Below are 11,048 nucleotides of genomic sequence, written 5' to 3'. Positions count from 1 at the left end.
TGTCCCAGATGATCATGCTGGGTTGCCAGGTGTAGGAAGCTCCATAAACCTCCTAAAGCAGGAGACAAAATGGAGTTGGTTTTGGCAGTACATACCTGGGAGGATCCTGTACAGAGGGAAAAGGCAGTCACAGGTGGGCTCCGAAACAGGCAAAGATAGTGTAGGAGATAGAAAGATATACTTTCTGACAGCGGGGATGTCATCTGTCCCAAGCTGATTTGTAAGGATTTCACTTTTCAGTGTGAAAACAAAAAACAGAGAGGACACAACCTCCTCCACTGGCTGAAAACACAGCAGGACGCTGTGTTCTGCATAGGAGGGCATATGCAGAAAATACCTCATCACTGCTCCAGTGTGATGAGTTCTGGGGAGCTCAGTTTAGCCCTGAAACCTGTTTACTTCCCTTTGAAAACCACTGCCCAGCTCAGCTGGGTTTGGCAGCAGCAGTGGGGCTGTGGGAGGACCCGGGGCTGCTCTGTGCCTGTGGGCTCGGGCAAGGTAGGATTTGGTCAGCCCCAAAATAGCAGTGGGGTTGTGGGTGAGCGCTGTGACTTTCCATCCCCTGCCCAGCCCTGGGCTGCCTCCCTCTCTTGGGATCTTCTGCTAAAATTAACAGTGCTGCCCTGTGCCCTGTGCTGCTCTATCAGCAGCTGTCTGAGGGAATGTGGAGGAAAGAACACTTAAAAAAATAAAAAGTTAGATATGGATAATTCCCCTTCAAATTTCTTGCTTATGGGGAAAAAAGAAATGAAAAAAAAAACTAATGGAAAAATGTCTTTACTTGCAGTAGGAACCCCAGGGAGGTCCCTAGGCTCTTTCCTTTGTGATGCTGTAACTGCAAACCAACATTAATCATATCAAGAGCCTGCAAAGAGCAATGAGAAAATGACAGAGGAGTGAAAGGAGCACTGATGATGTCACACCCCCAGTCCCTTAATTTTACAACTGTTCTTCATCCACAGACTTAGAAACAGGGAGTGTTATGGAGAATGTTGCAGCTCCCCCACTGGGATTGTAAATCTGGAAATAAGAGTTGGAGGCTTTCTGCCTCTTCCACCTCTGGGGTGAATTTTGAAACCCTCCTGGGTTGGGTTGCCCATTGTTTTGCGGGGTGATGATGAGTGATATTGGTTCCTGAGCAGCTCCCTTGGTCTGAATGTGGCCCTTCCAGAATCTGTCCCAGGGCTCCTGCTGTCCCCGGGAGGTTTGTTGAGGGGGTGGCCCTGGGTGACCCCTATCTGGGGTGCATGGTGCTGTCATCATGCATGAGCCCTTGGTGAGGAGCCTTAAGGAGTCAGAGCCTCTTGGCCTCTTGGCTTCTTCAGCTTCGTGTTCCGACCATCACTTTGACATATGCCAACCTCAGGGCAGGGCAAGCTTGGAGGGCTGCTCCTGAAACTGGAAAGCTGAAAATCCCCCAGTGGTTGGAAGGACACAGGGAGGGCTCTGGATGTGCCACATCTCTGCTTTCTTGGCTTCTCCCCTGGCAGAGGAAAAGCTGAATTAAGGAAGCAAACGGAGAGGAAACCAGGGAGGAATAACGGCGGCACTGTGTGTTGAAGACAGCTCTGGACTCGGTCCTGTACTGGTTGCCCTGGAAATTGGATGCTTCCCACTGAGCTGCCCACTTTGCTGGCTGATGCTGGGAGGGGAGCAGTGTCCAGCACCACTGGGAAAGAAAAAACAAAGGAGAATATGGATGCAAATGATGGTATGGGGGTTTTCTCCATTAAGGGAGACTCCAAGCTCTTTTCCCTATGCCTTTTTGGAGACAAAGACGTAAACCCCACCAGCTCAGCTAACAAACAAAGTGAGGCAAAATCCGAGGACCCTGGGGCTAGTTGTGCAGTGGGGCTCATTCACCAAACCTGGGATCCAGCATGGTGCTCAGCACAGAAACACCAGCCCCAGGGCTGCAGCATCCCTTGGAAGAAGCAATGGACTGAAGCTTCAGTCCAACCAGGCAGGAAAAGAACCCCTGTCATCAGTGCCCAGCCCCACCTCTGTGGGCCCTGCAGTGAGTGCCCCCTGCAGCACCCTGTCCCACGCAGCCTTCTGATGCCAGCACTGCACTATTATTATTATTATTTAAAGTTATGCACAAGAGATTAAGCCAGAAGTCCCTGTTATGATTGCTGGGCATTGTGCTCCATGCTGACGCTGGCTTCTGTGGGCCAAGCTCCATCCATGGCTGAGCAGCAGCTTCAGAGGGGGGGATTTAGCTCAGCTGAGTGCACTCAGACACAGTGGATTCCTGCTGCATTCAAAAGTCTCCTTTTGCTCACCAGGGAACGGGCTGCATTTGTTGTTTCAACATTTTCTCACCCATCTGCTGGAAATGGGTGAGCTGGTCCCTGATGGGCTGAGAGATGGCCGTGTCCTGGGAATTCCCTAACAGCTGCGTTCCGTGGGAAACTCGGATGTGCTGCAGCATCTCAACACAGCACTACTGCTCTGGACCAGTGAGGACAAGGCTGGGCCACAGCCAGCAGCACCCAGCAGCCCTTCGGGAGGAGTCAGGAGGGGGCAACAGCAGGACAGGACAGCAAACTGGGGACCTTGCATTGTGCCCCGTGCACTGCTTCCCTACCTGCTCCCCACCACTGCCTCCATTGACACCACCTGCAACAGCTGCAGGGCTGGGAAACTCCGCTCGCCAGAGCCCAATAAATTATACCTTAGTCCTAAAGGGGCTCGGGCTGTTTCTTTGCAAACACATGCAGCACAAAAGCTGCCTTTCTCCCTCCCATTTGACTTTGTTTTCTCTCCCTCCTCATCTGCTTTCAGCCAAGTGGGTGAATAGCTTCAGTATATACTGTGGGAGGATAAAGCCAAGGCTGGAGCAGCGGGAAGGATGCAGAACAGCAGTGCCCTGTGCCCGCTGCCTTCCGGAGGGGTGGGCACTGTTTGCCATCCTTGCTCTGTAACCCAGCCTCCCTCGCCTTGCTGAACCCTTTGAGACAGCAGCACTGAAAGAAAATATTTGTGCTCTGGCTAGCACACATGTGCACGCTTCCTGCCCTTGAAATCCCTAATTAAGCTTGGTTTTTTAATTGTTTTTTATTTGTTTTCTTTTCCTTTTTGTTTAGAAAATCCCTGTTTTTCAGGACAGGGATGTTTTTTTTCTTTTTCAAACCATCAGGGATCACCATGTACAGGAACCAAGGGGGAATCTCCCATCCCTTGCCTGCTCTCTGCAGCCTGTGGGGCTATTTTGGAGATTCTCTCATTTACTGGGTGGTTCAGCTGGGTCTTCTTCATCTCCTTGGGCTAAAATCATCTCCTGTCAGTCAGCTGGTAATTAGAAAGCACCAAAAAGCCAGTGGTGCTTTAAGGCAGTGCTGGGGTAACCAAGGCAGCTTCTACTTCTGTGGATAAAGGACTGTGTTTGGAAGCTGTAGACATTTCCACTGAAATCAGATTTTGTTTTAAAAAGGGAAAAGAAGGTAACGTGGGGTGAAAAATGCCTCCCAGGAGCACAGCAGCACTACAGCTCTGCTGCAGCCCATCTCTCTTGATCTGCCCAGCTCTTACTGGTGCCGTGGTTAGAGACGTCCACTGCATATCCAAGCAAGGTGACACAGCATTATCATCCATCTCTAGCTGCATGCTCGTGGCCTTGGAGATTCACACTGCACACCCTGGAGGCAGGACACCAGCAGGTAATCTTCCTGCAGACGCATTATCTTATCCCAGTGAGATGAAGGAAGGCAGAGAGCATTCTGCAGACCGCTTGGCCTGGCTGAAACACCCTGTTCCCTGATAAGCTTGCAAGGTTGATGCGGGAACACAGGAGATGCTATTCTGCTGGGCTGTGATGGAGTAAACAATCAGCAGCTTGTGCTCATCCACCAGCCCTGGTGTAACAGAAGTCACTGTTGTTCGGTGTTCTCTGTAATGTACCTGTTTGGAACAGGGCCAGTGCAGCAAGGACAGCAAACACCATGAGCCATCAGCTGTGGAAGCCCCAAAACCATGCACACACATGCAGAATTTCCATAGGAAAGCAAGGTCATCCCTGGGGAGGTCTGGGAGGTTGCAGTCCTGCCGAAGGATGCTGAAGCTTGGGGCATCCGGAGGAGCCTCTCTGCTGGTGGAGAGCAGAAACCTCTGCTTGTCTGACTCAGAGATAAGCAAGCTTCAAGCAAAACAGCCAATTCAGCAGCGGGGAGAACAAAAAGTCAAGGGAGTAATGACAGCATAAGCTGCAGCACAGACATCAAGGACGAGCAGCCTGGTTTCCAGACTGGGAGTTACTCCCCTGCGTGCACAAGGATGGCTGGCTCCAGGCACAGCGGTGCCACAGCGTGCCACTCAGTCAAGCTAATAGCATGCACCCTGCCCCTGCTCACGGCCACCAGAGCAGAGCCACTGCCAGTGATGGGCTGTCCACATCTGGGAGGAAGCTGAAAGCAATAATTACTGATGTTGGCAGAAACCTGCTCAGAAAATGCAAGAAAACAATGCAGTGATGTTACTTTTATCATTGAGCTTCTCTTATAAGATAAGTAATAAAAAGGGTCTGCAATGCGTTCCTTGAAGCATCTGCAGACTCTGGAAGTGCATCTACAGCAGTTAATTGTGCTTTAGATCAATGGTCAAGGACTTCTTAGTACTGAAGCTCTCCAAGAAAAGGTCAAGTTGCAACAGCGTCAAATGGAACCTCAATGGACAAAAGTAACCACTTCCTTCCAACTTGGCTGGTTTTCCTGTCTGCAGATCAAGCCACAGATAACTGAATAGACATGGAAGACATCCTCTGAGTGACAGTGGCCAATCCTTTCAGTGGGCTGAAAGACCTGAATTAAATAGATGGAAGCTGGACCAAGTATAGCCCATAAGAGAGAGTACAATATCCCCCTGCTTACTCCATCCCTTCTGCACTTTTCACTAGCATGAGCATTCTCCAGCCATGCCTGTTGCACTTGGGGATCCTGCCCAGCATCAGGGCCCTGTGGTGCTGTCATCTGTTTGGTAAGTAGGTACAGAAGGAGGCAAGGTAAAGGGATTGATTCAGGTGTGCTGAGCTGGGCCCAGGATAAAGAATGATTCCTCACATTCCCATGCGAATGTATTGACCTAAAAAGCACTGCACTAGTGCTGAGTCTGTGTGCCTGCTTCTACCTGCAACGTGGTTGGCCTGTCCGTTGAATCATAGTGCTGGGGTCCAGTGACTTCTGCCTAGTGGCCTCCTGCAGCCCAAAAGCACCCTTGGTTATCCCTGTCTGACAGCACCCACTCTGCTAAAGTTCCTTCTTCTCATTCTGAATGGAAAGTTAGCACGTTCTGTAACAGAAACAAACATCCTCCACAGATTCCCTGAATCTAAGTGACCTTCAGCTCAGTTTTCCTGAGGCATGTCCCACAGGTTGCAGTCAGCTTCTAAAGATAGGTGCAATTTCCTCAGACCTGCCTTGCACGTGATGGGTAGTTTCCCATCATTGAAAGCCATTTGTACAGAAAACCACATAAAGACACACAAGACACACAGACACATGCTGAAAGATAGAAGCAGCACCTCGATTTACTGTGGGACTAGAAACAGCATATAACCTCCTTCTCTACATCTGTCCACTTTAAAGCTCAAAAGCAGCTGTCTCCTCCTGCCAGCCCTCTCCTCTCCGACATCTGGCAGGGTAGCAAAGGTCAAATGGCAGAACAAGGTGAGAGATATGCAAACAGTTTAAGCCACCTTTTTGCTGGTCAGGTTTTGAGCTCCTGCAAGGAATGAATAAAGAAATAAATAAATGGGGGAGGGGAGGGTGGAAAAAAAAAAAAGCAGAGGCACAAAGTTATGCAAAGATGCCCTCTGCTGGTCACAAGTCAAAGGAAAAGGTAATGGTTAATCTGCAGCTATTTCAGACGTAGTTCACAGGTCCCCCTGCACACTGACAATGGCTCCTGCAGTCAGCACCATGAGCTGGAAACTATCTGAGGTGCCAATCAATTCAGAGTGTGCTTCCTTCTCTCTCTTTTAAATAGTAGTGTTATTTGATTAAAGTTAGGATTAAGAAAAACAAACAGATCTATTGTAAGCATGTTCATATGATACAAACTGCATATTTTTTACAGTTAATTCAATCTACTAAACAGTGCAGATACACTGCACGCACACATTACTATCAGTTCAACTTCTTCTTACATCATTTTAATTCCTGCTGGTTTCAACTTCCACCTGAACTTACTGATTGAATCAGCATGAAGTGATTTTGGTGCATCCGTGCTGGATATTTGTGAAGTTCAAGCTAGATCACTTTAAAACAAACTAGACCATTTGAAAACAATCCTATTGCATTACAAAGGTCCAATACAGAACCAAGTTTTTAGGAGACGCTGCATAATAACCATGGACACTAAAGAGCAGCACATGCAGTGAGTGGGCAACCCTCTCCTCCCATTTCATTCTTTTCCACTGAAATTAAATTCTGTCCGCAAAAACCTTTCAGAGTAAGGAGGCTGCGTTGTGCTGGGGCTCTAGGGAAATCCACAGGCTGCAACGATCAGGTTGAATTGGCCATGGGCTGAAAGAGTTGGGAACCAATCTGGAAACCAGCATTTCATGCCTGTAGGAGAAGCAGTGCTGCTCCTTTCTATCTTTGTTTACTGGAGGATGTAACTGCAATATCAATAGGATCAGATGCTGAAGGTTCCTCTGCTAACAGACAACCCCCTGCAGCCCCTGCTCACAGGTGTCTTTCTGTCTTATCATTGTCCCTAGCCTTTTTGGTCACTCTCTCTGGTCATTTCACCCATGTCTTTGGGGTTTGTTTCCATTCATGATATGCTCTGGCAAACTCTAGGTTCACCTAGTAATTGCACAGAGGCTGTGTTCGACCTCTTCACACAATTAGACCATACAAGTATCAGTCAAAACCTCTCAAATTATCAGATGCCATAGTTCTCCTTCGTCTGCAGATACTACAGCCATAGTTGGGATCCTACAGGCTTTGCAGAGCAGCTAAGGAGTCACAAACGGAAATGGTGCTGGCTGTATGTGCTCCAGCTGCTTCTCCAATATGAGGGGATTGCTGAAGCTAGACCTGCAAGTCTCTCCTCTGTGCTTCCCAGGAAACAGTCTGGTTTACTGAGGGCTGGAACAAGCTCAGACCTCTTCAGTGTTTCATACACCTAGTATGTACCTAGCCTCCTCACAGCAGGCTACTGCACAGACTTCTCCCCCAGGTAGGATGCACTCTTTCCAGTTTTCTTTAGGGTTTCCAACAGGGTGTCAACATTGTGCTCTGACTCAATGTACACCTTCTTGTTGGGCAGGTCAATATCAAACTGGACACCTAGAAGGAAAAGAAAAACATTTTGCTTAGAAGCAACCAAATGGTACGACAGCAGGAAAAAGCTCATTTTCATGCATTTGTGCTCCCAAATCAATTGTAGATGCCTCTTGTCAGCAAGCTTCTATTCTGTGACCAGCCAGCACAATCAGAGTGGGGTCCCATACAAAGGAAACCAGATTGCCTATGGATGTGTATTAGCACCACAGCTTCTGGGGGCCTTTATTAGACTAGCACCATCACAAGCATTAACCAGAGTGAGCAGAGTTTAAACCAACCACTATCATCTCCAGCCAGCTCACTGTGTGCTGAGATTTGGCATGGATGGGCACTAAGCAGATGGCACAGAGGTTAAGATGGGGTCGGCGCAAGTTTTATCAGTGGCAGTACCAGTAAGCAGTTGTAAGCAGGAGGAAGCCCAAAACCTTTCCATGCGGATGTTCCAGTGGAAAATAAAGGTCAGCCACTCTCAAAACAGTGAGAAGAGCTCGACAAAGCTTCTACCCAAACATATAATGTCACAAAACTTGTAGGTGTGTAATAAGATTTGGCAGCTCTGCTGCTCCATCCCATGAAGCTGAATTTGGCCAGCATGTCAAAGAGTGATGGGAGGACACAGGTGCTGAAAACCACACATAGAGGAACTGGAATCACCACAAACTAGTAATGGGGTCCTGAAGAATTCTCACAGCCTTCAGCTTGGTGACTGAGAGCTGTTCCAACTCAGTGAGGATGGGTAAGCAGTCTGTCAAGTCCTCATAACTAGTGAGTGCAGGCCAGATCCTGCCCTCCTGCTGATCTCAGCACAAAGGAGACACAAGTTATAATTTTCAAAGTTGTATAAAAAAAAACCAGGCTGCGCAACCAACCACCAAATCCTCTGCTCAGCAGCTCTTCACCATGACTGTTCTGCATTTGGGTGCTGATGACACATCCAGGGAAGCAGCACAGGTACCAGCAGCCTCCTAAGGAATGGCACCTGGCAGTAGATCTGCCTCCTCTTCTTCTGCCCAGCCATCTTGAGAGGGAGGGGTGCAGATCCTGGCAGGTTCAGGATGAGGCCCTAGTGCTGCACAGAGCCACCTGATGCCTGCAGCCTCCTGCATCCCCAGCACCTCCTCCTTCCCATACCATTTCTCCAAGGGTCACGTCAGCCGTGCCAGCAATCAGCTACCAGCAGCTCAAAGCAGAGAGATGAGGTGCAGAGATTTCTAACCAGACACTTCTTTCCAGCTGTTACCCACATCACTTCCTGCTCAAAAGGGAGGACCTCAAGGCAGTGATGTTTGGCCTCAGAGTCATCATGCACCCAGCAGCTCCACTCACCTCCCAGTCTGTGCAGGACACGGGTGACTGCATTGGAGCAGCCTTTGCAGGTCATGTCCACGAAGAACTCGTGTTTCTACAAAAAGACAGATGAGGGGTCAGGAGCATTCTCCTTTGTCCTCGAGGATGACAGCTCCAATCTTCCTCAGCCAAAATGCCCAAACGGGCCACGATAGATTCCAAAACTGAGAGCTCTCAGTGCTTCGCCCTGTGGTGCTTGAGGGCCTCTCCCCAGCACTACCCGCAGTGCTTGGGAAGCAAAGCGCAACACAGACGCGCTTGGCCCTAACACCGACCATCGCGCTCCGCCTTCAGCACCGTACGGACCCTAATCTTAACAAAAAAATTAAAAAAAAAACATAAGCAAGGCTGCTTTCTCCTTCCTACCCGCAACTCTTCCAAACCACCAAACTGAGCAGGAGCACGGCTCTCAGCGTCACCATTTATCACCATTTTCAAGCGGAATTGGCATTATTCCCCGCTCCCCACCCCCATTCCCCCTTCCCCAGCCCACGCCGCCCGCCCGGCCCGCACCCACCGGCATGGCGCGGCGCGGCTTCCGGCTTCCGGCTTCCGGCACGGAAGAAGGGGCGGGGCGTGCTCGGAGCTCAGCTCCGCACAGCGCCCCCCGGGCCCGGGGAGGTTCCGTCGGCTGCGCGCATTCCCGTGCCCGCCCCGGTTGCTTTGGCTCACGGTGGGTGGGGTGTGGAAGCCCTTCGGTGTGTTCTTAACGCTGAGCAAAGCGGTTTGAGTGGCGTTTTCGGGACTTGCTAGTGTTCAGTTTTAGGGCGGGTGCTTTTGTTCTGAGAAGGGCAGCTTGGTTAAGTTTCTCTTCCCATTTTTTTTTCTGATATCTGACAGTGCTGATCCTTGCTGAGGCTGAATGATGGCTCTCCGGGTCACAGCGAAGCAGAATTTCAGCTGAAAGCCCTCGTTCTGCTCATCCAGGATGGGAGCAAGGCTGATCCTTAACCCAGGAGGGTTAAGGAGAAGGTGGTTTTTGAGATGTGCTGTGGGGTTATTGAAAGATAGAGGAATTGAGGGTCATCTCTACTTCAGAGCACACTGAGCGAGGGGATGCTGGTCCCTGAGGATGGTTCTGTGAGCTTTGCTTGGTTTCTCCTCGGCTGTTTGTCCCTTTGGAGGAAGGTGGGCTCCTTTCCTACACACAGCAGCAAGGTGGAGGAGCTGGGGCAGAGCCCAGCAGCATTGTTTCTGCAGCTCAGGTGCACCAGGGGATGAGGCGGGTACTGAGGAGCACTGTGTGGGTGTGAGCACGTGCTGGGTTTCACGCTCCTCCTGTTCAGGACCTGAACGTGTAGCTGGAAGGATAACGGGAATGCATCTGGTTATTTGTTCACACACCGAGTGGGGCTTTCAGTAGGCCTTGGCTACACTGAGTTTATACCCTCCAGGCTGAGCCTTGCTGGGGGGCTGAGCAGAAGAGGACGTGGATGCATTTTCCAGCACGCTGCTGTGGGGACGTTCATTTTGATGTGCACAGGACCTCGCTGTTGTGCTTCTTTACCCAAACATGAGTTCCCCATCCCTCAAGGGCCACTGCGGTCCCAGCAACGTTTGTTTCAGCCTTCGCTCCAGGTCATGGGTCTCACGCTGAGCTCTGCAGTGGCTGCACCGTGATTTATGCACTGGCAGATCACAGTACAGCTCTGCCTATAAATAGCGGTGGTGGGGGAGAAGGGTATTAACGCAGAGCCCAGCACCAGCATCTGCCGGGCACTGGATTTGGGCAGCAGGGAGGAAGTCAGTTTGATAGCGTCACAGATACGTTGTGGATGGGATATAAACGCAACCATTGGGCAGCGGGGCTGCCCGCTTCTCGCCCAGCCCCGCGATTCAGATGGGGCTCCATGGGCGAGAGGAGGCCCAGAGTTTCTATGCTCGTGCCGCCATCTTGGCTACTGCCGCCGTCCGCTGTCCTCCAGCAGGGGGTGGTGCGGGGCACCCAGTGCCTCCCCTCTCGCGGGCTGCCTGTCCCTTTAAGGACGCCGGGGTCTTGCCTGTCCATCAGAGCCCGCCGCGCTCTCCTATTGGTCACCGTGCCCCGTGCCGCACGGGGGTTCCGCCCCTATCTATAACGGGGTTTACCAGTACCTTCTCAAGGGCGCTGCTGTGCGCCTCAACCACACTACCGCGTCGCGCCTGCCCCGCCCTTAGCGCCTGGTCACTCTGGCAGCGTCTTCCTATTGGCCACAATAGAAATCCATGGGCTCTCGTCCCGCCTCAGCAGAGAAAGATTCGCCGCCTATTGGTTCACTTGGATGTCAGTCAATCTCCCCGCTCCGCGGAGCCAAGCCGCGTGGTTGTTGGAGCGAGCTGCCATTCAGTTCTCCGCCCGCCTCCTTTCCCCTCTCTGGGCCAACCGGCGTCCGAGTGAAGGCGAGCGGCGCCCTCTGATTGGCGGAGCCGCCT

At 51.0% G+C, this 11,048-nt stretch overlaps 1 protein-coding gene across 1 annotated transcript; it reads right to left on the bottom strand.

Annotated features, from left to right (window-relative positions):
• Positions 1-5,499: 5,499 nt before the first annotated feature.
• ATOX1 (antioxidant 1 copper chaperone) lies at positions 5,500-9,159 on the bottom strand. Its single transcript, XM_065735068.1, has 4 exons — positions 9,154-9,159; positions 8,616-8,691; positions 7,140-7,292; positions 5,500-5,718 (listed from the first exon to the last, which is right to left on the bottom strand). Exons 1-3 carry the CDS (start codon positions 9,157-9,159, stop codon positions 7,159-7,161), a joined length of 216 nt encoding a protein of 71 aa, XP_065591140.1. The 3' UTR covers positions 5,500-5,718; positions 7,140-7,158.
• Between the last annotated feature and the right edge of the window lie 1,889 nt (positions 9,160-11,048).

Source organism: Cyrtonyx montezumae, unplaced genomic scaffold (genome assembly GCF_038088225.1).
Source record: "Cyrtonyx montezumae isolate F1298 unplaced genomic scaffold, pur_monq_1.0 scaffold_18, whole genome shotgun sequence".
Taxonomy (NCBI): Eukaryota; Metazoa; Chordata; class Aves; order Galliformes; family Odontophoridae; genus Cyrtonyx; species Cyrtonyx montezumae.
The sequence above is the reverse complement of the archived record's forward strand: the minus strand, read 5'-3'. Positions and strand labels throughout refer to the sequence as shown.